Source organism: Dromiciops gliroides, chromosome 1 (assembly GCF_019393635.1).
Source record: "Dromiciops gliroides isolate mDroGli1 chromosome 1, mDroGli1.pri, whole genome shotgun sequence".
Taxonomy (NCBI): Eukaryota; Metazoa; Chordata; class Mammalia; order Microbiotheria; family Microbiotheriidae; genus Dromiciops; species Dromiciops gliroides.
The window spans coordinates 168,518,815-168,546,654 of NC_057861.1; the positions used below are offsets into that span (position 1 = coordinate 168,518,815).

Sequence of the window (27,840 nt, forward strand, 5' to 3'; positions counted from 1 at the left end):
CTGAACAGAAATCTAGAATTTCATGAGACAGAAAGAAATATTGAAACCAAATGATTGAAAAAAGAAAAGAAAATATAAGAGAACTGATATCAATAATAAGTGACCTGTAACATAGGGCAAGGAGGGCTCACTTAAAAATCAGCAGACACACTGAAAAGCAAGATTTTTTTTTAAGTCTACATATCATATTGAAGAGAAGCATAAATGAAAATTGCCCAAATCTGTTAGAATCAGAAGCAAAGTGAAGAGAGAATACACCAATCGCCTCCTAAAAGAAACCACAAAAGGAAAAGATCTAGGAATGTCATAACTAAAATCCAGAGCTTCTGCATCATAGGGAAAATACCAAGTGACTAATCGGTCATTACACTGATCAGAGTTCTTAAGTCTCAAAGTTCTATAGAGTGTTTTTGTCCTTACGTAAATTATTCTCTTGGTCTTCCTAGGATTTTCTGAAATCATTTCTTTCATCATTTCTTACAGCTCAATAATATTTCATTATATTAACCATAATCAATTTATAGGCACCCACTTAGTTTCCAGTTCTTTTTTTTTAATCTGGGTTCAGGAAATTTTTTGGTTGCAAACTCTTCTCTCCTGGTATTATTCTTCCTCTTAACCACCCCCTCCCCATTCCCACCTGTTTCCCTATTGAGTTTGCTGTAATCCTACACCAAACCCTTTATATGAACATGTGTGTTAAACCATTCATGCAGTTTATGACTGAGTTTTCACCTGAAGCCCATTCCCCTATCCCTTCCTCCATATTTCTATTGTGAGAAACAATTATTAATAATCAATATCTTGGGGGACCCAGAGATCTCTCTTAAGTTCTCCCTCCCCCTCCACTCAAAGGCCAGTTCTCCTTGGGACATTCTACCAAATCTTATCTGTGTCAAACACCCCAAAACAAAGCTAAGAAAAGAAGCCTTGGGTGGAGACAGATTCTTTTGTCTAGAAGCTGAAGGACTTTGCTTATGAGATTAGAACTGCATGAACAAGTTCTAGGTAGGAACCATTGTGTCCGCTTGGGTGGGGGTCTCTAGATTTTTCCCCAATGTCATCTTGATGTCATCTTTACTTCAGTCATGTATCCTGACTTCATTTTAATATAACCCACCTCCAAATGATGCTAACCAGTTAGATTTGATTGCTGTGTGATGGACCTCCTAGAGTGGGAAAGGTATATGAACCAGACCTGACCCCAAGGAAGGGGGCTTTGGTCTGAGAAAGATGGCCATAGACCTCCTTTTATTAACCCACTGGCCATATTAATAAAATTAAATTACCCAGATCCCATGTCTCTCATTATTTTAATTGTCACAATATCCTCTTCCTCTCATATACCACAACTTAAGAAATAGAAAGTTCTTTCTCCTTTATACACTAGTATATTTCTTTTTTCTTTTTCTTTCTTTCTTTTGAAGGGCAGTGATTAATGGAATGGGAAATAGAATTTTTAAATAACCCCATCTTAGAAAAAGAAATTGAACAAGCCATAAATTTACTCCCAAAGGGAAAAAAAGGACCATATGGATTTTCAAGTGAATTCTACCAAACATTTAAAGAATAATTAATTAAAATACTGCATCAACTATCTGAAAAAAATAGGAAGAGACCCTACCAATTTCCTTCTACGACTTAAATATGGTCTTGATAAACCAGGGAGAGTCAACCCAGAAAAGGAAAACTATAGACCACTATCCCTACTGAATATTGATGCAAAAATTTTAAACAAAATATTAGTAAGGAGTCAACACATCACAAAGATTATGTACTATTACAGGGCTGGATTTATACCAGAAATGAATAGTTTACTGTTAGTTTTGTGTGTGTGTGTGTGTGTGTGTGTTTGATCTTTCCCGCCTAGGATGTAAACTCCCTGAAGGCAGTGATCCCAATGACTTTTTATCCCCCTACTTCCTAGCAGAATGTCCTATATAAATATTTTCTAGCTGATTGATTCCTGTATGGATAGATAAGAAAAGTGACCCTAAAGGAAAGAAATCGACCACCTGCACAAACATCATTGGATTTGTTTTACTTCTAAGTTTTAACGTATGTGATTATGACTCTGCTTCCTGACAGATTATAACAGCAGTGACTTAAAAACAGCCTGCAGAAAGCATGAGCTTTATGTGAGCTTCCAAGACCTGGGATGGCAGGTGAGTTCTCTGGATGTAGTAGTAGGTGCTAAGAAAAGATCCTTGTCACAGACCTTTCTTCTGTGATAGCCAAACCCTATGGCAGTTCACAAAGATCAACAGTTTTAGAATTCAGGTATAACCTCGAGAGAGAGAGAGAGGCTAAAACCTAGTATAGTTTTATAAATTGTTGTAGCCAAAACCTTCATCACCCAGTGATCAACCTTTTATTGATAAACTTATCCTAACCTAGAGAGGTTGGTTTTTGGATGACAGGCTATGACTAGCCTTTTCAGTTGGTAGGACCTGTACTTTACTGGCAAAGGATGCCACAGGATGAAGCAATGGGGTTACCGTTGTGCACTGGAGTAAAAAAAACAAAACCCACTAATTTTGTTTTGAAAATGATGGAATATCTCTTGAGTAACTGAAAGCATCCTGAAGTGTCATGTCAGTAATGGGGATTATTGATGTAAATAGTCTTTATCAAGTATCCAAACAGCATGGCTGAGGTTTTCAAATGGTATTTTGTCATAAACCTGAGGATTAGTGCTATTTTGTGGAATAAAAAAGAGAGAAAACTGTAATTCCTCATTTATACAAAAAACCTAAGACTATAGGGTCATAGCAGAGGAATGGAGCTTTGGAGATCACATTTACATTAGAGATAGCAGGCTAGTCATCATTTTAAATAAACAAAATTGGAACCATATTCAGTTAGAATTTAATTTCTATAGTAGATTGTTTAGGCCTAAACCACTGCTATTATTTTGTTCTAAAGGACTGGATAATTGCACCAAAAGGATATGCAGCCAATTACTGTGATGGAGAATGTTCCTTCCCTCTCAATGCACACATGAATGCAACAAACCATGCAATTGTACAGACTCTAGTGAGTACACAGATTTGATTTTATAACTAGAGTATATCAGACAAGTATAGTTTGTGACTTTTCTTTTCTTTTCTTTTTTAATAGGTTCACCTGATGAATCCTGATTATGTTCCTAAACCATGTTGTGCACCTACCAAGCTAAATGCTATTTCAGTGCTTTACTTTGATGACAACTCCAATGTCATCTTGAAAAAATACAGAAATATGGTGGTGAGAGCTTGTGGATGTCACTGACCTGAAAGCCAAAATCTCACCTGGTAAAAACCCTATGAAATTCGTCCTGGATTCCTGGGGGACATCTGCTGTGAGAAAAGCTACAGAGGCACGGCTGAATTTGAGTAGATTGTCAAACAATTACATGTTGGTGCCTTATGGAAAAAAAAAAAGAATTAAAGGACTTTTCATTGATAAATTGCTCACTGGATAAATAATGTGAGTAGGCACTGGTTTGTAGGAAGCTTAATATGGGTATAACAAGATGGTATGAGGATTTAACTACAGAAATATGTCTGAAGGATTTTCCCAAAGAAAAGTCTGCCAAATTGGTTTGTTTTAGCTTGGATCAAGCTATTCATGGTGTTATTGCCTGAGAGTGAAGACTAAAACTTAAGGGGAATAAAGCTATTATTGGCTGTGTAAAGTGAACATGAATATCAGTCTGTCAAAGGTAAATGTTACAAGTAAATAAGCTTGGGGACAAATCATTGGTCTTAGGATTCATTCATAACAACAAAAAATAGACATACCCCTAGGCATATCCTGGGGGTTCAGGAAGTGCCTTGTTTTAGTGAATAATTGCTATGTATGTGTGTTGGAGCTTTGCTGGTGCGAGAATACACTTATTTCAGTCAAAGAAAAAAAATTTTTCCCATGCTTCAATCCTCCTATTAGATCTCTTTTCCCTTAGGTCTGAGCATACACTGAATTTATATATGTAAGTACTAAGCACTTGGCCCATCTTCCTTTGAGGTGAATCTGGACTGGGGGATGTACTTTTAACAGTTGTCTTGACAGACTAACTTGTGAAAACAGTGTTATACCCCGACCTTTTTAGTATATACCATTTGAAACTTACAGCAAATGATGGAATCTAGCAACTCATCTATGTCAGTGAAGTGTGGGGTTTTTTTTTTCTCTTGTTACAGAGGATACTTTATCCCAGAATCAAAATAAAATTTTAAAAGGTAAAAGTCTGCAGAAGTGAGCAGAAGGTACCCTCATACTTTGAAGTGGGTTGGGTGATTATACTGTTTAAGAAAAAGAACCACAGTCTCAGGTAGAGGTGGTCAAATCTTAGATTATTTTTTAAAAATGTTTTTGGGCAACCATGTAATAAGAAATCTATTTCATACTAAACTGGTTAAACAATACATTTATAATCTATAACTATTTGCACTTACAGTTTTTTGTAAATATAAACTATAATTTATTGCCATTATTTTATATCCATTTTGCTGTATCATTTAAAGAAAGACTAGACTTTTAAAAAAAAGATTTTATTTAGAAAGTTTCCGTGTAAACAAAATTGTACCACTTTGATTTTTTTTAATACAAGATACTCATGATGCAAAGCTCCAGCCATTCATGAGGATTGTGCTTCTCTTAGACAGTTTTTAAAAACCATTTGTGAACCAATCATGTGTGTTTAATAAAGACTTCCTTCAAAGCAGAGATGGTAAGATGGTCTAGTTAATTCTCTGCTTTAAAGTACCAGAAAAAAATATATATATACAACTGTATATATACAGATACATATCTGTGTATGTATGTGTGTATATACATATATGTGTATATATATATACATATATGTAAAAATGGGTAAGACTTCTTGCCACCTGTTACTTTGTGCTAAATGAGATAGCTTGGGTTGGAACCAAGAAAGGAAAAAAGCGGGAAATGGGGGGAAAGTTAGGATGAAGGGGAAGAATTTTTGGAAGGGGACTGGAAACAAGGTGGCTACTCAAAATGTAATTAATTTCATGGTGAATAACACAAGAGAAACAACTTCAATGAATTTAGCTATGGAGCTGCTTATTTCCAGAAAGATTTTACACATACCACTAATTAATTCTTTGGTTCTGGTCACAAGGGGTTTGGGGGAAGGGCAGAGAAAAGCACACTTGAACACCATAGAATTATCTTTCAAGGCAGTACAAAATATTCATATTCCAATTAAATCTCTTAAAGGATCACTTACATTTTAAGGAAATTTTTGGAGAGGTTACATTTAGACAGAGCCATAACTAGCAATTTTTGGCCAACAGGGCAAGGACCACAAAATGTATATCTAAAACAAAGTACAAAATGAGCCCTCAAATCAACTTTGTGAATTCACATGAAAAATAATACATATAATTAAGTGAATTTAATTGAGCAGGAGGAAGCAATTTTTACAGCAGCATCTACCTTAAGTAGACATATTAATTTTTGTGCCCATTAAATTTCAGTGCCCTGTGGCAAAGCCCCAGTCAGCTTATCCTAGTTACAGTTCTGCATTTAAAACACTTTAACAGTATTTCATGTCCTTTTTCCCCCTCACCTGAATGACCACACCTAGATGAATGATCAAACAAAAGGCCACCCTACTTCTTATTTTTTTTTTCAAGTGAAGAGTATAATCTGAATCTTTATTAAGGAGTTAAAAAAATTTATTAATAGAAGATAATAAGGGCTACTTTCAAAGTTTCCTAAAATAGCCCTTTTCCAAGTTTGAAGAGAGCTTTGCAGATACTTTTTAAAAGGCTCTTTGATACCTCTCCTACTCCTCTACGAGTAGAATAAACAAACTTTAAAGTTTGAGAATACTCCAGCTTCAAGTAAAGAGAAATGAAGCAGTGTAATTTGCCCCATGAGGAGCAAATGAGAATTTCGAGTAACAATTCACCTGACATGTAGAGAGACATACACACATACAATTATGGCATCACATAATCTTACTCAGGCACAGGTTAAAAGTACCATCACTTTCATTTTGGCTAACCTCCCATGATGAAACAGAAACAGAAATGAGAATCCCATGTGGTGGATCCTCCAAAGGGAGGAATTTGATCTTTAAATTCTTTTCCAAGCAATTTACCAAAAGTCTTATTAATAAGTGGCAGTTTTACTTTAAAAGGCAACAACAGGAGTTCTATGGGTTCCCACCTTTCTAGCAACTATGGGCAATTCACATACTATACTTTGGCAACTGCAGATCATCCTAAAGCCAAAAATAGTCTGCCAATTCCCTTAATTTCATTTTCCTCATCTCTATTTATATTTTAAAGGAAACCATTTGATTTCAACAAAGGAAGGTCAAAGGGCAGTTATTGCTCTACTGCCACTGAAAATATTCAGTTTGCACAGTGACTATTTGTTATTTACCCAAACAAACCTAATAAAGAATCAGTACAGTGTGTTGGCTTAAAAAATACGCACACACAGAAGATATCACAAATTTAGTACATTCAGTTTTCAAAAAAACCACCATTTGAGACTCGGTAACATTAGCATGGATTAACTCCTACAGGTTGGGCATAGGAGAATAGTCAGGAAAATGACTCCCATGTGTGAGATTCTACAGTTCATCTTTTGCCTGTCGCAAAACAAAGTTGTGTAATGTTTCAAGGTCTCTAGCTCCATTATGTTCAGTGACTTTTTCCCCTGCTCGGAAGAACAGCAATGTCGGGTAGCCTCGTACCTTTAAAGATGCAAAACACAGAAATGCACGTTTTAAAAGAAGAATTTTCAATCATATGCTAATCATTTCTTAAACTAGCCAATCAGATCCAAATTAGATGGGTCTTCTTGGGCTTGACATCATCATGGTCAAAATCTAAAGAAGTTCTTTAATTTTTAAAATAAAGCGAATCTTACCAGACATCTTAAAAAAGCTGAGGGGTGGAAATGTTTACTCACTACTGAACCTGAAGAACCACTAAAGAGAAGAAAGACAGTAACTCATCCTAAAGAATACAACTTTTATGACTACGACCCATCACTCTTTATTCATGCCTAATGAGTTCTGCTGCACAGCTCTCTGCCAATGTCCATCAATCAGAAAATGGATAAATAATAATTATGAAACTTTTATTTCCAGTTTAAAGATTTTTTTAAGAACTGTTAACAGATGTTTTTCATACATCAAAAGTATGTTGAAGAAAGCAGGATCTATTACTTTGTAAAGCATAAACATATATCCCACAACACATTCAACAAAGTGACCATCCAGCTTTTTCAGTGGAGGGAGCTCATTACCTTCCCAGGCAGCCCATTCTTTTGCTGGATAGCTCTAATTGTTTCTCCTTAAATCACATGAAGATCTGCCTTTCTACAACTCCTACCCATTGGTCCTCCTTTTGCCCTCTGGGACCAAGTAGAACAAGCTTAATCCCTCTTCCAATTGATAGCCCTTCAAAAAAATTAAAGAGAAATATCATGTTCACTCTAAATCTTCTCTTCCTAATTGGATAACAGCTCTTCATATGCCAGAGATCCTCAGTTAAATAAATAATCACACAGGTTGGGCTTATATTTATTGATGGACTTGTCTTATTATTGGCTGATAGTCTTTAAGCTATCAAAGTGGAATGTTTTTGTACAAGTAAGCATACATTTACCTAAAAATACATACTATAAATTTTGAATAATCTGAGAACTAATCAAAGCTATAACCTTGATGAAATCTAGCGGGGAAAAAAAGGAATTGATTAAATATACAATATAGTCCCATAGGTGGCACCACAATCTAACATATCTCCCACTGTTGTTAACAATTAAAATAATCTGGGACTCCACTGACAATTCTTAGACATACTCTTCTTAAAATTATAAAAAAAGACATCAATAAATCTCTTCCCTTTTTTAAAATGGAGACAAAGCCATATGCAATGACTTAAAAAAAAAACCAAAACACACACTCACACCTTCTTTTGATTTTTAAGGAAAATCTATCTAAGAGGAAAAAAAAAAAAACCTCAGAAAAAAGGAAGGTGTTCTTCAACATTAGACAAAGAGAAATAGTGTACCTGTAGTATGCCGGGCCAGAATTTCCTACTTGAACAAGGGAAATAAGTAAACTAAGGATGAAATCATCTGGCTTTCTTCAAATTCAAAACATCAGTGCCTAGATTTATCTGAAAAGCTTTAAACTACTTACACTTACCGAGTATTTGCTGCAAATAGCTCGCTCAACAGTACAATCTACTTTTGCTATCTTCACCCCTGTCAAGCCAGGGAATTCCTTTTTGGAGAGGCTTTCCCATGTGGGAGCCAGATTCTTACAGTGACCACACCTAGGAAGAGAATAAATATCTATTTTGAACATTCTGGATTCAAGTCACTTGAAATTCATTTTGCTGCCCATCCAACTCATTTCTTTTGTATATCATCATCAAGTTAGGCTGACAAAAATTCTCCCTAGGGCTACACCCATACTTTTCACATCATTTCCTTCCCCTTGCTCCTCCCTAAATTTTCCCCCTAGCAAAAATTAATTAAAAAAAAAAACTCTTAAGAACTTCAAGAAATCCCTCAAATGGGAATTACAAATATGAACTTAATTCAATTAAGATTACATCCTGTGCTGTTTTTTATTTTGTCAAAAAAAATTATCTAGCTGGGTAAAGCTGGAAACTGTACTTGAACACTATGGTTGTTTAACCAATTTTGGCAGGGGGAGGGGAGGTTTGCCTTTGTGATTTCACTGGTATAGGTAACATCTGGTAAGGAAATTCCACCAACACAGATCAACAACTGCTCTGCAACTTATAGTCTTAGAGATTTGTCTGGGGGCGCTGAAAGGTTAAGAGATCTGTCCTAGGTCACATAGCTAGCAAATATCAGAGATGGTACTTGCAATCAAGTCTTCCTGACTCTGAGACTACTTCTATGCATTTCACCAAGCTGCACTGCATCTCAAAGCCAGAAGTATGAATACAAAAAGTACTCCCACTTTTGCTGTTTCCTCTATGAGCTAACTGCCCCCTTAAACATATCAGATGGATAAGATTATAACATTCCCTTATTTGTAATGGCATGAACAGAGCCCGAGCATGCACATCAAGATCACAGCTTCCTATAAACTGTGCAACACATGGGACATAATTTACTTATGAGTCTACAGTCCCGATAGATGAGTTGAAAAATCAGTTTAAGTATTATGCTACTTAATTCCTAATGAAACTCATTTATAGCTGCTTACCATGGAGCATAAAACTTGACAAAAGTTATTCCTTCTGCAATTGTGTCATCAAAGTCCTTTTCGGAGAGAGAGAGCACAGCACTCTAGCAAAGGAAACCATGTGAAGCAAAAATCCTTTATTAGAGTATAATGGTTATTAAACAATTTCTAAAAACACAAACAGGATGATTCATACATTATGCTGCCATTTTTACTCCTTGGATGCTACAGAAATATAGGTACCCAGAGCTTACATCTCACACTGGACACACACAGGAAGTAAAAAACCATTTAGTAGCACTCTTAGGGTAAGAATTCCTAGACTAGAGACTACTACCGTTTATGCAGTATCCAGGAACAGGAGATGCTCCCAAAGGACCAGGACTGTTCCAAAAGGTAGACCCAACAGCCTGACAAACACTAGAAAGAAAACAGACACAAAGGTGTTCCCCTATGACTGGCACCAAGTGAAACTGGGCTGGTTCTGGAGCAGCTACAGAACCTGAATGGTCTCGAGTCTGCTGTAGGTTGTCCTTCGAATACACAAAGATTTGAAGTCTTAACAGGAAAATCTAGAAGACAGAATGCCTTTCCAAAAAGTTGAAAGCATCTTTGGAGTTGTCATGTGGTTTTGAAGTAAGATGATTGCAAAGTGGCAGGCAAACTTTAAGGCACAATACAACTTTTGTTATTATTATCATTGTCATCTTTGCAGTTAATAGTCAAAGCTACTCTTTTACATTTCATAGGATGCCCTTTTCTTCCTTAAGCTCGGGTTACCTCTCCGCCTTGTCAGTGACTCTGAGAGCATCTACATGCCTTCCTTTTTACCACACAAAGCACAATTCCTCCATACACAGTATATTGGCTAAGGAGAAAAGAGGCTTCTTTTGACTTCTAAATTCACAGGAACTCGATCTGAGAAATGCTACTCCTTCTTTAAGAAATATTCACATATTTTGAGGCACATAACCACAGGAGATGTGAACCAAAACACTCAGAAAAACAAATTGTATCTACCAGCTAATTGCCGTCATAAAAATATACTAGTTATTTTAAGCTTTGGCTAGAGCATCTAGGTAAAAGTGCCTACAAGTGAGTCCATTTTACAGTGACCCTCTCTAGGCAAATCTTATATCAAGAATTGGTTTGATATACTTCTAAAATAGGGCTTCATTTTCCTGAAGAGGGCAAATGGGATAACATACCATGTGGCTTCAAGCTAAAATGCAGTAGGCTGCTCTGTTTGAGTCTGGCAATGAGTAATATATTTCTGTATTAATGCTGGTAGCTAAAGCAGAAGCTCTGTGGAAAACTGAAAAGATTCTGAAATAAAGAGCTGCCAAGTAGGAACCAATGTGAAACACCACCATATTTTTTAAAATCCATAAATATTAAGTCAGTCACTGAAAGACCACTTAAACATGTGGAAAACTTTCTAAATAAAAAGAGTTCTGTATTTAGTAAAAATATTAATAGTACATAATTATACACAGTTTAGGATGACTTTTCATACCCAACATGACACATACACTCTTCTAACATATGTGGTCACAATTGCAAGATTGTCTGTTTATTTCTCAAACCAAGATGCCAATTTTAAACTAATATACAGGCAGTTCTCAGTTTATGAACCCTTGATTTATGAAAGGGGAGCAAGGAAGCCTGAGGGTAAACTGCCTTTGTTCTTTAATTCAGAATACCTGGGAAACAGTGTGTAACTGACCCAGGCAGGTACTTTATCTTATGCAAATTTGGAGATTTAAAATTATTGATACCTAGGATTATCTCCTACCCTTCCCTCCCTTGTTGGGGAAGATGAAGAAAGAAGTGTTAAAACACAACAGAAGACTGAAATACATTTTATCATAGAAATAGAAATAACGTTAAAATAGTGGTTAGGTACAATGAAATATTGTTACTACATACATCAAGATTTTTATGAGCTAAAGAGGCTTTTATAGACTTATTTGAGAATCAAGCCACCATTTGTAAATATTTGTAAGGCACCTAGCACAGCGCCTGGCACTGGCTATATAAATCTTGGCTATTATTATTATTTTATACTGCACTATTTTGACAGGAAAATGTGTCCAATCTGAAATTACAAACTACAAGCCAGGTGAGAACTCCTTAAAACTAAAGATAAAAGAGATACCACTAAATCCTACTGTATTGTATCTTGCTGCTAACAAATTTTCAGTTGGAAATTTATTTCAAGTATCATCTCCAAAAATGTAAAGAACACTGCTAATATAAATGAGACCGAATGACGAAAATTTGCCCGGGATTACAAATATCCTGAAAATACATTTAGCCCCTAAACCTAGTAAATATTATATGTAATATCAGTTGAACCAAGTTACTGGTGTTTAATTTTAGTACAGGTGACAATCATATTTATTCCTTCCAGATCACTAAATGATCTTTTATCCAAAATGTTGAGGGGAAATTCTCTATCAGGGTAGAATGGAGTTTCCCACATGTTATTCCATGGCACCTACCTCAGGTTCTGCAGCAAGTTCTGGGGCTTCAGCAGCTTCAATGGTTTCTGAGGCTTCCCCTACAACACTCCGTAGCTGTACTTCCACATACTCTTTTAGAGAATCCAAATCCCTCTTTCCTTTGTACTGGTCGATCTACACACAATGACACATCACACAAACATTTACTGAGTCAATTTTATTTAAATAATCAAGTCTTCAAGGCTCAATTGAAGGTTTACTCTTAGTAATAAAATCCATTGCATTTTCAAAAATAAAAGTGTAAGGTATGTAATTAGGAGTTTAATATTTAGGCTGTGCTTTTAGAACTCAAACAATTTTTTGCTTTCCTTTGGTGAGTTGTATGCAAGTCATAAAATCAATAAAATCTTGCCATATTCCTTCATGTTGATTGCTATAAATTTCAAAGTAATTTAAAGATAAGCCAGGGACAAATCATGGAAGTTAGAGCTAGGAGGACTTTACTATAACCAATACCACCAAAAGTGTGGTCAGATGTGCATTAATGATTAGAGCATAGCTACCATGTAACTGCGCTAGAGACCAAATTACTTTATATAGTCTTCCAGTCCAGTGTTCAAACCAAGGTTACTGACTCTCTTACAACTCTTAAGCCACCTATCACACTCATGCCCAGTTCAAATTAGAATCTGACCTTTAACATGGTGAAGTCTCACCTTTTCACCGTTCCTAAACCAGAGAAGTGTGGGATAGCCGCGTACTTGATTTCCAGAGCAGAGCTCATAATGCTGTGTACAGTCAACCTAAAATTAAAATTGAAGTCTAGCATCAGCTTTATTCCTAAGTAGAATGCCACACATTAGGTACCTGAAAGTAAAATGTTGAATGATTTCTCAAAACCCAAACTGTAATTTTGAGGGGAACTCTTTTTTTGAATACCATGGAGTCCTTAATTCTATTAGTTTTAATTTATTGGCAATGTAGTTACAGATTTCATGCAGTATTTTCTAGTCCCTTATCAAGGTTACATATGAGATCCAAATATTTGAGAATGGAATTAACACAATCCATGAATTAAAGGGTTTATCCAATGTTCTAAAGATTATACTAACATGTCATTTTAAGTCATTTATTTTATGCAAAGTAACATTCTACTTCTCATGATATGCAATCACAAAGACTGAATAAATGGGATAAAGCTGGCTTTAGATTGTTTTCAGCAGGCAAAGAATTAAATGTAAATATTTTTAATAAAGAAAACCCAGCTCACAAAGGCCCCTAATATGTGCAACAAATATGAATCAGTGAATTTGTAATACATAGAATGAACAAACATAGTATTTTGAAACAAGGAAAAGATTCTTCCAAATGAATGCCTCTATCATTAGCATATATTAGATAGATTATAGCATATCAAATATCACTTATTGGATAAATTTGAAATCTCATATTTGGTTGTTTTTAAGTCTATTAAACAGTGACAAAATACAGTTTTCACCTAGACAATGAGCAAGTTCTTCACTAACAAAGAGTTTTTTATTTTTATAAATATGGATTCTGGGGGTAGAAAGAACATGGTGAAAAGAGATTTTTTTTGTATTTATGTCTTACATCTTCACAAATGTCATTAATACTTGTACTTTATAATCACTCACATCAAGTCATTTAAAGGGCTAAACTAAAAATAAGTTTCAATATATTTTAGACCTATAAATGCCAAAGGGGAAAAAAATCCAGTTAGCTCTCAGTAAATGAAAATAGGTCAGTAAATCAAATGGGTAATTTGCTCTACAGAAGTCAGTATTACTCATGCATACAAATCAATCTCCACAGTTGATTAATTATGTTTTTAAATAGTGGTAAAGAAGAGAAATGTAGAATCAATTTTAAAATAAAAATAAAATTCTCATGAAAATGTGACCAGAAACCTCAAGTGGATAAAAGGAATAAAAATCATATAACTACTCTCAAGTTCCTTTGGAGCCCAAGATTTTCCAGAAGAAGCTGCAAGCTGCATACCCCTTCTTACTTCTCAGTGTAAAGTTGAACAATTATAAGCAGGGTTCATAATTCAGAAGGTACTTCTGAATTCCCATCAGGTTCTTAAACCAATTATTAAACCTCATCTATTGGATGAGGTCAAATGTGGCAAGTATCCAAGTCCACCAAAGGAGTATTATACCAGTCACTGCTGTGTCTCCTTAGAAAGGGTAATTAGGTCTCCCCCATTCAGAATTGGCCATGACTTCCAATTAAACAAAGCAGCCATAGCCATAATTTATTTGTACATTGTGGAAAAAAATCTCTAAGTTCATCAACACATCACTATCTATTACAGTGAAGCGAATTATCAGGTGACAGACACACTAAATGGGATACATAAATCAAGTCAGTGACTAGCAATACATAAAATGAATAATATGCTACTTTGCTTAATTAATCCTGCTCAAAGAGGGACATTTTCAGTTTAAGAAGAGCTTTTACCTACCTTACCAATCTTGACAGCTTCAGAATGTTCAAGACTTGAAGCCAGCTGTTCCCAGGTTGGAGCCAAAGCCTTACAATGGCCACACCATGGGGCAAAGAATTTGATAAAGTGGTTGCCTTTAATAGAATGTCAAGAAATTAGGCAGGAGTGGGGGAAAAGGGAGCAATTTAAACCTTTTATTTATGTAATTACAAATTTAGTTAAAGCTAAAGACAACCATCCTGTTATTTAACAAACCTCTAAGTTTATTATAATTCTAATAACAGAAAGCAGAACATGTAAAGTACTATCACTCCTTCAGCCAGGAAAAATATAAATAAACTCATAAGTGGTTTTTAAAATGTAATATTGTAATCTAGATTCTGCTGAGCTCATCAGTGCAGGAATTAGACTGTCAGATTTTCTCTTAAAAAGATGTTAAGTTATAAGTAGGAAAAATAAGTTACTAAAAGTTTAAAATATGATTCTTAGACCTGATATAGAAATATTCTATCCTACTACACACTGAATGAGGTGTCATTATAACATCAACGAGTTTAGGAAGAAGCTGGGAAAGAGAATGTTTTTTAATAAAGGAGCATCTATCATTAATCTTCAAAGCTGACACCCTAACGTTTATTCAGACAGTTTATCCCTGGCAAATGAATTCAGTGGAAAAATTCTCTTTGCTTCCATCTTTGCCAAAATACATCTATTCCATAAAGCAAAAGATACTTGTACAAAAACACTAGAGATTCTGATAAACTGTTTATGAACACATACACATATACATATGCAAAACTGATTTTATTCATAAATATCACATAACACATAAAAATTTGTGTGTCTAAACAAAAGAATGAAAAGTTACATTTTCACCACAGGTCAGCAAAGTGTTATCTGCTTACAACTAAATGTGATTAAAGATAATTTGTTCATCTCTTGGTTATGTAAGGATGGATTACCAAGCACACATATTAAGTATGTTCTTGGCTAATACCTGCCTCATTGCACCATTGTTTGTGCAGAGAAAGTACAGCAGAAAAACTAGGGAACTTAAAAGGCAAGGAATGAGAGGCAGGGGAGGTGGGGGAAAGAGGAAGGTTAGCATCTGTGCTTTTTAGAACTATTCTAAAGGGTTAACCTGAGCAGAGGAACTCTTGATAGATAATTCACTCATGGCAGTACTGTCCAATCTCCCCTATCCAGACCCTTTATCATACCTGTATTCATATTAACAGAAAGATCTTTGATCTAACAGTGTAGAGAATTCCTAGTGTGAGAACTCTCTCCACTTAAAACAGATCTCAACCTATTGATGACTATCATGGGAAGTCAAAAACTTTACTGGACAAAAAAGAAACAAAGCAAACCACAAAGGGACAAATTTCACAATACACTCTACTCAGTACTTATCACACCCTGGATGCCCACAAATCTGAAAAGAACACATGCACATGTTACCTTCTGAGACATGTTGTTTGAAGTTGGCTGCCGAGAGCTCATACAGTCCCTGTTTGAATTCTGGGGCTGTTGGCAATTCTGGTTCAGGCTCTGGTTTCTATTAAGTAGAAACAAAATAATTACTTAGTTGTCCACATAATAAATAGTAAAGGCAATGAAATCTCATAGGTGGAATCTAACTATAACTTCTCTGGAGAGCAACTCTATTAAATACCTTGTATTGATAATTTGCCATCTATGCAATTCATGTCATTTGTCCACTGTAACGATTGGAATGACGCCACCTGCTGGAGACTTACTGTAGAAAAGCTCCGCCATGAGGTGCAGGTCTCTGAGGGCAAGACCATCTTTTCTTTGGCGTCAGGAAGTGACATTTGCTTGTGGGAGGAAGAAGGGGGAGGCTGGCGTGCTGGCTCGCTCTCTTTCGTGCGGACTCTGGAGGGGAGTGGAGCTAGGAATGCTCTCTCTCTTTAATAGATAGATGAATCTAGGCCTTTTCTCTCTCTCTTTACCAAATTCCTATTCTCCTTAATAAATGCTTAAAAGTCTAACTCTTGCTAAAGTTTATAATTTATTGGCGACCACTCATTGGATATTTTAGATAGTTTAGCTAGAATTTTAGCCTTTACACCACCTTATGAACTCCTTTGGGTATTTCAGTAATTAAACCATGATGGAAGGTCCATTTTCAAATGTCACTCTATGGCTAAAAAGGTTTCTGCACAGATGACTATGGATAGCTCTTATTTTTAGCTTAATTATGACTAGAAAGGACTTCACATATATTACCACATTAAATCTTTTTAAAATCCTAGGAGATAGATAATGAGAAAGGTGCTAGCTTTTCATACTGTTCCAAATGCTACAGGCACACAAAAGCATCCCTAGGAAGCTCACGTGCAAAAGCCAGATCCAATGACAATCAAGTGATGTCCCATGCAATATAGGTTATTCACAATACAAAATCCAGGAATACAGATTTTTAAAATACCTTTTGGAAAGCTTAGTATTTGTGCCCTTTGGCAAACAGCAGAGTAGCTGCTGTCATACTAGAAGAGTCAAGAAACTTCCGTGGCCTAAATGTACATCACTTTGAATTATACTGCTTCAGGATAATGATAAAAAAAAAAAGCACACTTCATTTTTTAAAGTTACTATATAAAATTGAAGATAATTTGATGAGTGTTTCAACTTGTATATTAAATAAGATATAATATCTGAGCCTAAAAATGTCAGGCATTATTGAGAACAGGAAAAAGAAAAAAAACACATGGCTTAAGATTTTAATGCTGATTGCTTCTATGAATTGTTCTCAAATTCTCATGTTTGGACAATATAAGGACAGAGATTGTTTTTGAAGAAGCTGATAAATAAGTGGATAAAGCACTGGCCCTGGATTCAGGAGTACCTGAGTTCAAATCCGGCCTCAGACACTTAACACTTACTAGCTGTGTGACCCTGGGCAAGTCACTTAACCCCAACTGCCTCACTAAAAAAAAAAAAGAAGCTGATAAATAGCTTCTGGTTTCTCAGGTATCTTCAGTTAAAGACTGATAGCTTTTATGCTTATCAATCTCACTCTAATACTATAAATGCTAAATAAGCATTAAATTAACATTTTAAATTAATTTCACTTCAAAATAAATTTCTTTCAAGAAGGACAAGGATATTTTTCATAAAGTACATAATTCAAAGTTTAAGGTTATGTGAAAGTTACACTTGACAATATCAAAATCTGGCTACAACTAAGAAAACTATTCACCAGCAGTTAAGGTTTTTTTAAAAAAACATAGTCTAAAATTGGGTAAGCTTGATAAGTCATATCTGTCCTCTGCCAGAACAGCATTTGAAGGAATTACTTTAATTACATCTGTGTGTATTGTATATGGTGCCCAATCTCTTGATGAGTACAATCCCTACAGTGAATTGAGTGACACACCAAAGATTTTCATTTGATTGGAGGCTTCACATGGAATACAAGAAATCTCAGGGCCCCTAAGAGAAAACTGAGCATCTACCAAATAGTGAGTCACACATTTGAAAGTTATCTGGCAAAACAGAGTACTCAGGTTTGTTTAAATTAAAAATTTTAGTCTGATTCCTGAGGGTGTCATTCTATAGCAATGTTTAGTATAAATATAGATTATCTTCCTAATATCTCACCAATATAACCAAATAGGACACTTGTTTACTTATCCACATGTGGATTATTGGGTATTATCCAATACCCAAAGAGAACACTACAAGCCAAATGGCAATGCACTTAACAGGGGCTTTTTGATGATAATGAATTTATAACAAAGACTGGGGATCTTAGCACATTAATACAAAAAAAGCAGGGGTGGGAGGACCATGTAGATTTTTCAAATTATACTCAGTATACATTTCTGTATGCATGTGCCATAACTCAATTCTAATATTTTAGGGGAAATTATAGGGTTTTGATTCTGTATGAAGACTTATTACTGTGTGGTGAAGAGGGAATTCATATTTCAAGTATGAATTAAGGGTAGATAACTTCTATGTTACCCCTCCAGCTCTAAAAATCGATCATTTTTATAAATTCTGAGTTTCAATTTCCTCATTTGTAAAATAATGGGGCAAGAAAAGATGCTTTCCAAGGTCTCTAATAATCAGATTATGAAAAGCTTAGCATAGAGTGTGGTAGGGAAGACCTACCCAAGTAGTAAGAGATTAGGCTGGATTTGTTTATCAGCAAAGAGGACTATAGGTTGGGAAGGAGAAAGAATGGGAGGAAGTATCAATCCCATAAAGCAGTCCCTGCTTGAGGTTTCTATGACAATGGTTTTTTATACTGGATAGCAGAGAGATTTGGAAGTCTTCGTGGAATTCAATTTTTGCCTACCGCTTGCATAGCTTACAGTATCTTACAGGTTGATTTGCTTACAAGATCAGTGACTTTTCAATGAGAACAAAGGTAACTTATACATTGAGAAGTGGCATGATATAGTAGAAATCATACTGGAGGTGAAGTCACAGAATCTGGATTCAGAATTCCTCCCTGCCACTTACTACCTATGTGAGCCTAAGTCAATCAATTAACACCACTGGGGATCAGTTTCCATATCTTTAAAAAAAAAGGGATTTTGTGTGTGTGTGTGTGTTAAATTAGATGATGGCTAAGGTTCCTTCCCACTGTAAATCTATGATCCTAGGGCAATTAATTATCCATCTAAATTTGCTGGCCAGTTTCACTACTACTCAGGAAAGTAATTTAGTAAAATTGTTTCCTTACTGGAAAACAAAAACTAACTCCTTATGGAGTGCAGTTATTCATTTTATCGATGAGGAAAGACAAGTTTCTTATACACTTACAGCTGGCTCTTCATTTAGTGTCTGTAGCATCCAGTTTTCCAAGGTCTGGAAGTCCCTGGGACCCTGGTATTTCACAGCTTCATGGCCTGGTTTGAAAAACTTTAAGCTGAAAGTTTAAAAAAAAAGAAAAAGGAACAGATAAAGAAATGTATTTTCGAAACACTTCAAAAATAGCCTCAAGATGTTGCATTTTCTTCCCAAGGACCAAGTATGTTTTCTGATTATTTAACTTAAATGATTCACAAATATAGTGATATCAGATTTCTAATAAAGTTTTAAAGTAAACAAAAAGCAAAAAATTGGATAGCTAAGAAAATTTTTATTTATGTAATTCTAATCTTTAAAGACATAACCCATATCTCATTTTAGCATTCCAAATAAAAATAAGAAGGCCCAACTTTTAAGTAGACCTAAAGTCTTAGTTGCCAATTTCAACTGGCAGAATGCTTTGAAGTTTATTTTTCAGAACTGTGAAGCTGAGAAGCTCAACTTCCTAGGTCTTGATGTTATTTTTGAAATTGGTCTAAAAACATTAACCATTCTTCACAACAGGTCAACTGTCTACTATTTCACTAGCAGAAGTCAACAGCAGATGCATCAGGCTGTGATGAATTCATTTTCTAAATACTTACCCTGAGATTGGAGATTCACCTAAAATTTTTTGAAGCATAAATCTTGAATACTTGTTATGAAGCTGCCTTTAGCAGCAAAATTGCTCACTGAATTGTCTGTACTGTTTTTCTGAAAGACAACCCCAAACACTACATACAGCTCATCTAAGAGATCGGCTTCCTTGCTTTTTGCATCCTGTTTTCCCACAGAAAAGAAACCTCATCTCTACCAGATCCATTTGTTCCTGAAGGGATCTATAGGTGAATTAGAGGGACAGTTCCTGTAGTAATAAGCAACAGATTTGAGACCATGAGCCTAAACTAATATAACTTTAGGAACAGTTGGTGATTACAACCATGCTACTCTTTTGTAGGATGGGAAAGAAATACATTCTAAATAAAACTCATTAAGAAAAGTTGGAAGTGATGAAGACAAGGGATTACTGGAATAAAAAAATACTGTCTAGAATGTGTTCAATTTTTAAAAATTAGAACACAAGATATGACTAGCTGTCATATCATATTAGTAGATGCCATCTGTGCAATACAGGAATTTTAAATGACCAATACATACAGAAATGAGAATTCCTAATCTTAAATGCTTACAATCTAGTAGTATCGAACAAATCCAAAAGGAGTCTGAAGGAATATGAATACATTAGCCCAAATAACTTAATATTTACATGGAATTTAAGTGAAAAGATGATGATGAGATGAAGGATTAGATTATAAGCATTTTTTATTAAATATTTCATTCTTAAGAATATTTCTTTTTTTTGTCTCTGTATCCCTAGTACAATGTACAGTAGTAGATACTCAATATATGCTTGTTGAATTGAAGTCATCCTTCTCTTCTTTGAATTCTTTCTGATAGCACTGTCCTAGGTCACACAATCAACCATTGATGGTCTTGCATTAGATTATAAGCGTATTGTATAAGCCCCCAAATCCTTCTGTCCATTTTATGCTCAGAGGAAAGCTGATGCCCTAAGGTGTTTTGCGTTTTTCTTTTATATAAGATTGCTAGAAGCTATATTTTTCTAAAAAGCTATTTCTAAAATAAAAGTTAGCACATGAATAAATTTGACCAAATAGTGTGCCATTTTTTCCCCCCATACCTTTCTCCATTCTTATGGTAAATTAAAGCAGGTTAGACAATTTGATTTGCCACCATTGAATTCACTATATCTACCTCCTACTCTAGTACTCAGACTAGCAGGTTATTTATAAGAGACTTTTAGTCCCTAGAGACTACAATTAAAATTTCAAATTTGAAAGTTTTGGTTTCAACCTAATCCTTCATAAACAACTGTCTCTATTTCTCAATTAGTCAATGGGTCTCTGGTAATATTACAGGACCACAGATTTACAGCTAGAAGAGAACTAGCATCAAGTCCAGTCCCCTTATTTTATAGATGAGGAAACTGAAGCAGAGAGAGACTTGTCCAGGGCCATATGGCTAGTGTCTACAAATTCAAATCTTCCTAACTCTAAGTTAGTTATTCTACTTCACCAGTCAACCAGATGATAACATCCTAACCAGTACTCCCTAAATTAAGGATTCTGAATCTGGAGTCCATGAATTTTTTTTTTTTTTTTTTAGTGAGGCAACTGGGGTTAAGTGACTTGCACAGGGTCACACAGCTAGTAAGTGTTAAGTGTCTGAGGCCGGATTTGAACTCAGGTACTCCTGACTCCAGGGCCGGTGCTCTATCCACTGGGTCACCTAGCCACACCCCCCCCATGAATTTTTTTTAATCCATTCAATTTTATTTTATTTTTAGTTCCAGATTCCTCCTCCATCTTTTCCCACTGACAAGAAATATAAAACCTATTATAAATATAAAACCAAACAAGACAAATTTCCATATGCTATGTATGTTCCAACCAAAAAGAAAAAAAAAAGAAATGGGGGGGGGATGCTTTAATCTGCACTTTGAGTTCATTAGTTCTGTATATTGGGATGAATTGTATTTTCCCTCATGAGTCCTTTAATGACTGTGGTAGGTCATTGTGTTGACTGAAGTTACTAAGTCTTTTGCAATTAATTATCTTTATAATATTGTTGTTCCATGTAAATTGTACTCCTGGTTCTGTATATTTCACTTTGCATCAGTTCTTATCAGTTTTTTTCCAGGTTTTTCTGTAACCATCCCCTTCATCATTTCCTATGGCATCTTCATATACCACAGTCCCCACTGATGGACATTACCCAATTGATGAACATCCTCTCAGTTTCTAATTCTTTACCACCACAAAAAGAGGTGTTATAAATATTTTTGTGCACTTTTTCTTTGATCTTTTGGGAGGTATAGATCTAGTGATGGTATCACGGGGTATGCACAGTTTTAGAGCTTTTGGGGAAAAGTTCCAAATTGCTTTCCAGAAAGGTTGAAATAGATCACAACTTCACCAATAGTATATTCATGGACCTATTTTCCTACATCCAACTAGTTTTTAAAAAATATTTTTATAACTGCATTTGAATATTTGGCTTCCTTTTTAATCCTATGTATTTTATATCCTACATTTAAAAACATTATTCTGAGGAATCCACAGGTTTCACCAGACTGCCAGAAGAATTTATGACAAAAAAGGAGTGAGAACCCTTGCCTTAAAGGGAAGGCATAGTTCCATGATACACTGTTTTCCCTACGTGGTCAGCAGACACAAAGACTTTAATGTAAATTTCTGTATGATCCTGGGCAAATAACTGTTTCCAGCCTCAATTCCCTCATCTGCAAAATGAAAAGGTTGGACCTTTCCAGCTCTACATCTCTGACTTTATGATTGGAAAAGTCATTGTGCTGATAAACTTTAAATGCTACCCCTTCTCATGCCTCAAAGATGATGTTCTATCAAAAGGAAAATCTGGTAATTATTTAAAACTACAAAGGAAATCATCAAAAGATTAATTTAGAATTTGGCTTCATGTAGTACATCTGGGTATGTAAAAACTTGAAAAATGTCACATAAACACTTCTTCTACTCACGTGGGATACCCTCTAACACCCTGGGATGAGCATACTTCAGTATCTGCTGTGCAATCCACCTTTGCAACATAGACCTTCGCATCTTCCATGCTATTATATTTATCTCCCAGGTCATTCCAAGTTGGCTGCAGCCGCTGGCAGTGTCCACACCTATAAAGAGATAAATAATGGACAGTTTATTGACTACCAACAAGTTAAAGTTTATAGTAGCCTTTACTTCATTATTTTCATATAAATCCTGGAAAAGTATCAGTGACAAACCTGAAGAACAAAGTGAGTAAATTATAGGTGAGAGACAAGTTTGGCTAAGGAACAATTCAGACCAACAGTTGTTTCTGATGGCAACTTTTGAAACTTGCTATCTGTTGCTATGCAGAAATGCAGGTAAAGATCTACTATACCAGCCAGACAACGGGTTCAACCTTTTTTCCAGTACTGTTGATTAATGCACACTAATCATCTATCCACACATTCCCCTGTGGTTCCCCTGGTGACCAAGCTGTAAGATAGCTAGTTTGGAGGAACCACTGGTGATCATAAAAAAGAGCATAGTTCATTCACCCTCATGAGGATTGGTCCCCAAACCCTGGCTTCATTACCATGGTCAGTCTATCCAGCAAGACTGGCCACAGAGAAGCTAAGGGTCATGGAAAAAGGTCTCCAAAGAGAGGACAGATGGCTATAACATCTTGCATATAGAGCTCAGAGATAAGATTAAAATAAAACCATAAAAAAAAGTTTTCATTGTATGGTAAATCCTTTAAATTCTCAAAGTGTTTTTTCAAGATCAATTTATTAATACCAAAATTTAAGAGAATAAGGAAAGTCAATCTATTGTAAATGAAATCTCTTAGGGGTTTTACCATATAGCATTTTCTCCTGTTAGTGCTAAACTTTGTATTACTACTTAATATTTACAATGTTATTATTAAATAAAAGTTTTTAACACTATTGTCAAAAGCCACACATCTCTATTGTTAACTTGAAATAGAATAATAAAAAGAAAAAACTTCAGGACTAATTTTCTGGGAAACATCCACATCTCTGAAAGTCAAAAGAGATGATAAATTATTTAGTATCAAGTCCTCAAATTTGATCCTCTTTTCTCACCCACTTAGTAGCTGCTTGTTGATGAAAAGATTCCAAGTTAAAAATTAATTTGTTTTAAACTAAATTCTCACTTGCACTATGTAAACACAGCTATGCTCAGCTGTCAGTTAACTTTAAAATTATATCACTATATTCTGCTTAGACTAGCATTATGTCTTAATCAGGGGAGCTTATTTTTTGCTATGAAATACTGATGGTTACAGGTAGCACCCAAGTTAAAAATGGGTCATGTTCTGAAAGTTCATTTCTAAATTGATCATTTGTAACTTCGAATATTTTCCAGGAGAAACAATTCTCTAGCTGGTGGCTAAGTTCCCAAGCCAGCTCACAAAAACTTATTTAATTACATGGCTAATCTACAGTACTAATACTGTTGATCTGAGTTCTAGGACCTGGGAGGAAGTAGATAAATTTTCTCCCCCTTTTCCTGGTCATCTACAAAATATGAAGGTAGACAAAGTTTGTGATTGAGACTCTCCTACTTCTCCCCTACCTACAAAATTAAATCATTACAAGGGACATCTGCAGACATCTATCTAGTCCAACCCATACCAGAAAAAGAATTCTCACTATAACATATCCAAATGGTCATCTAGTCTATTCAAGGAAATTCATTCCTACTCTTAGATAGCTGAAAAAGGAGGTTTTCCTTAAATCAAGCATAAGTCTGCTTCTTTGAAACAGCATCAGTGACCCTCACTACTGGTGTTCTTAGCTGAGCTTTTGGAAGAAAACAATTACACTAGTTAATTCTCACTAAATAACTGATAAAAGGCCTTCTAGAAGCATTTCTATTTTGAAGAGATGCTTACTGTGCTGAACTAATTTCTAATTGATGGAATTTCAGTCAGTATAGAATAAAAAAACTGAGGATGAAAAGAATCATCACAAAGGCATTTGTTCAATCTATGGCATCTACTCCTCAGGCCAGCTAAGCTGTTTTTTCTCCACCTGTGACCCCAGAATCTCTCAAAGTCTTTATTGCAAAAACTTTTATTTCAATGAAAATGTTGGGGTTGATACTGGGGGTATATGTGTGGGTCCTTTCATAATGGAAAATGGACTGTTTCACTTTCGGCTATGCTAAAACACAGTTGCATAGTAATCAATAAAGACTTATTTATTTATAGATATCAATTTTATCTTTTTAATCAATTTTGCCTTTAGTGATTAGGGCTTCGATAATATAAAATTTATCTGATACCACAGCAAATGTAGGAATGTAGTAGTGATGGTACCACACTAAAGTTATCTACAAAGACTAAATATTCCATTGGGGAGATTCAGTTTAATTGGCATAGTCAATTTCCAGTAGGCCTTATAATAAGCAACTAGAGAAAAGAAAATGAGGCATCATATCTCATCACTGTACTAGGGTTAGGACCAATAAAGTTCCACTGAGAGGAAAAATGTAATAGGGTGATATGATGGTGCAGTGTAGAGAATGTTAGCTGTGGCATTGGAGGACCTGAATTTAAATCCCAATTCTGCCACTTACTGTGTGGCCCTGGGCAAGGTAACTCTATGCACAGCAGTGTCCTTACCTGTAAAATGAGGGAAGATGGACTAGTTGGCTGTATAAATTCTTTTCCAGCTCTAAATCTATGATTCTATGATCTGGGGCACGAGATAAAATAGGTACCATGAAAATTTCCATAATTCTCTCTTCTTAATTTCTTGGAGGTAGGTTTGGAAGTACCAGTAAAAACAAAACACTTTTCTTTTACAATCCATTCTCTCTCCTCCCCTACCCCACAAAATAAACAGAATATCCCCAAACACGGAAAGACAAATATATATTGGTTAATAATTTGTAACTAAGTCTTTGCAACGTGGCTTGGGCTAATAAAAGTGTATGGATGAGTTCTGTGGCTTTGTGTATTCAGCATCCATACCCCGACCAGGAAGCAAACCGGATCTCCATTAAGTTTTCCATTTAATACCAGGAAGCCACAGTTAGAGACCCGAATTTGTGGAGGGGAGGATGAAAGCATGGGCATTAGGGAATGGAGTAAGGAAGAGAGGGAAGTTGGTGTGTTAAAGGGATGTTTAGGCGTTAAGTTGGGTAGAGGACCCCGTGAGCCTCCCCTTCTCCATACACACCCACAAACTAAGAGTCCCAGGACAGGGGCTCTCTCTTTCCCTCCTTCTCTATGGGGTACTGGGACCGCCAGCTCTTCCTGAGCTCTGGGGTTCCTTGTGCCACGTCAACAGTAGAGGCCCAGAGCCCAGGCCTCACCCACCTTAGTGCTTGCCCCCACCCCCATCCCCACCCCAAGTCCGGGCCACAAGGCTGTCACAGTTCTATGATGCCTTGGGCTTCTCCGGCCTTCTCTGGGGTCCTCTCCCCCTTCCCCCCACTCCCTAACAAATCCTCCTCCCCCGTGGGCAGGACCCTGTGGTCTGGAGAAACCTTTGGGGCATTTACTGGAGCTAAAGGGCCGGAGAAGTTAATGAGTGTTGGGGGCCACGCCGATGGCTGGGGGAGGGGGAAAGCTCCTGGGCTGGGAGCAGGGGCAGCAGGCACAGAAGGGGCAGGAAAAATAGGGATGGGGGCTGGGGGGGAGAGGGTAGTTTACCAAGGAGCGAAGAACATGACGAAGTGCGCGGCGCTCTGGATGCCGTGGGTGAACATGTCTCCCGTGTACAGATGCTTGGCATGTGGGTCCTCTCCGTCGGCTCCCTCGGCGGCCAGGGACTCCCCAGTCTCCTCCGCCCGGGCCCAGGACGCGAAGCCCCAGCCGCTGCCTCCGCTCAGCAGCAGCAGCAGCAGCAGCTGCGGTGGCGGCGGCAACATCCGGGGAAAGACCGGCCAGAGTACGGGCATGGTGCTGGGCACCGGGTACACGCGCTCAGTCGCACCGTCACACGCGAAACGCCAGTCACCCCGCCGCCTACAGCTGCGTGCTGCCCCAGCCGCCGCCGCCGCCGCCGCGGGACACCCGACCGTCCGCCCAGCTCCCCGGACTGCGCCGTCGCCGCCGCTCCGGCAGCCAGCCGCTCCTCCCCCGCCCCTCCCGAGCAGCTCCGCTTCCTCCTCCCCTTCCCTTCTCTCTCCTCCTCCCGGGCCTCCTGTCGCAAAGCAGCTCCGAGCCTCCTGAACGTGGCTACTACCCGGGCTGCAGCTTTGCAGCAGATCGAGGGGCTAGTGGAGGTGGCTGGCCGCGGCCTCGCGGGGCTTTTCTCTGGGGCGGCGCCCAGCTAGGTGACCACCCGCCTAAGGCCATGGAGCGTGGAGGCGGAGGCTCCTCTTTCCCCTCCCTATCCCAGTCCTCGTGTGGATGTGTCTGTCTCTCATTGCTTGATCTTTGTTACTCATCCTCCTGTGCTTTTGGGGATGGTTCTGAGTAAAACAGAGAAGAACCAGCCTATGAAGTCGATAAGGCTCGTCACCAGAAGACTGACCCGGACAGGTGATGATTTTTGGTGGGGGGAAGATTAGCAATGCCCGAAGAGCGTCTACTAAAGTGGGGAGAGGTGGCGCACACTGATGAAATCACTGATCTTGAAACGTCGCGGAAGGTGGAAGGATCAAAGCTTGGTTCCTCCCCCTCAAAACTCACAAACCTAAGCCTGGAATTGGAGTTTAACTTGTTTTCGGGAACGTCTTTAAATATGTTAATTGACTTAAGTGGTAGTAGAAGGACTAAAGGGACCTTCGCTCTTTTGCTTGCTACTTGTATGTCCTTGGGGATGTCACTGGGCCTTCATTTCCTCAAGAGAAGTTCTCATAGTCTCAAACGTCAGTTCTAACCCTCTCGCTTAGGATCCAAAGGCTGGTGGGAGAGAGAGGAGCAGGAAGGGCGTTAAATCCGATCTCTAGGTGAAAAAAAAAATCAGTATGGGCATAATAATAATTGTGTTGGTGTTGTTCAGTCATTTCAGTTGTGTCCGACTCTTCTGGTTCTCTTACGGGGTTTTCTTAGCAAAGACACAGGAGTGTTTTGCCCTTTCCTTCTCCAGCTCATTTTACAGATGAGGAAACCAAGGCAAACTGGGTTGTGACATGCCCCAGGGCACACAGCTGGTAAGTCTCTAAGGGCGGATCTGAACTCATCTTCTTGACTCCAGGCCAGGTGCTCTATATCCTGTGCTTCACCCTAATAATCATAGCTCATATAATCAGTGCTTTAAGGTTTGCCAAGCTTTTCCTCACAAACACTGTGAGGTCAGGGGATGAGGTATCATCATGCAGATT

At 37.1% G+C, this 27,840-nt stretch overlaps 2 protein-coding genes across 2 annotated transcripts in view; one reads left to right on the top strand and one right to left on the bottom strand.

Annotated features, from left to right (window-relative positions):
• BMP6 (bone morphogenetic protein 6) overlaps positions 1-4,487 on the top strand; it is a 219,385-nt gene extending 214,898 nt beyond the window's left edge. Inside the window, exons 5-7 of the mRNA XM_043985452.1 lie at positions 2,089-2,165; positions 2,926-3,036; positions 3,121-4,487. Coding sequence (XP_043841387.1) covers positions 2,089-2,165; positions 2,926-3,036; positions 3,121-3,270 — 338 coding nt within the window. The 3' untranslated portion in view covers positions 3,271-4,487. The remainder of the gene's footprint in view (positions 1-2,088; positions 2,166-2,925; positions 3,037-3,120) is intronic.
• A 29-nt stretch (positions 4,488-4,516) lies between these two features.
• On the bottom strand, positions 4,517-27,093 carry TXNDC5 (thioredoxin domain containing 5). Its single transcript, XM_043985460.1, has 10 exons — positions 26,222-27,093; positions 22,533-22,682; positions 18,929-19,034; positions 15,593-15,689; positions 14,150-14,265; positions 12,378-12,464; positions 11,701-11,835; positions 9,218-9,300; positions 8,180-8,309; positions 4,517-6,715 (listed from the first exon to the last, which is right to left on the bottom strand). The coding sequence occupies exons 1-10, from the start codon at positions 26,467-26,469 to the stop codon at positions 6,593-6,595; spliced, it is 1,275 nt and encodes a 424-aa protein (XP_043841395.1). The 5' UTR covers positions 26,470-27,093; the 3' UTR covers positions 4,517-6,592.
• Between the last annotated feature and the right edge of the window lie 747 nt (positions 27,094-27,840).

What these genes read in the sequence shown, in the direction of transcription:
- TXNDC5 (XM_043985460.1), bottom strand. Translation starts at nt 26,469, where the DNA reads ATGCCCGTACTCTGGCCGGTCTTTCCCCGGATGTTGCCGCCGCCACCG. An exon ending in GGTTTAGGAACGGTGAAAAG is followed by an intron (nt 11,836 to 12,377) that starts GTGAGACTTCAC and finishes CATTGTGTGTAG; the next exon opens with ATCGACCAGTACAAAGGAAA. An exon ending in CTATTTGCAGCAAATACTCG is followed by an intron (nt 6,716 to 8,179) that starts GTAAGTGTAAGT and finishes GCATCTTTAAAG; the next exon opens with GTACGAGGCTACCCGACATT.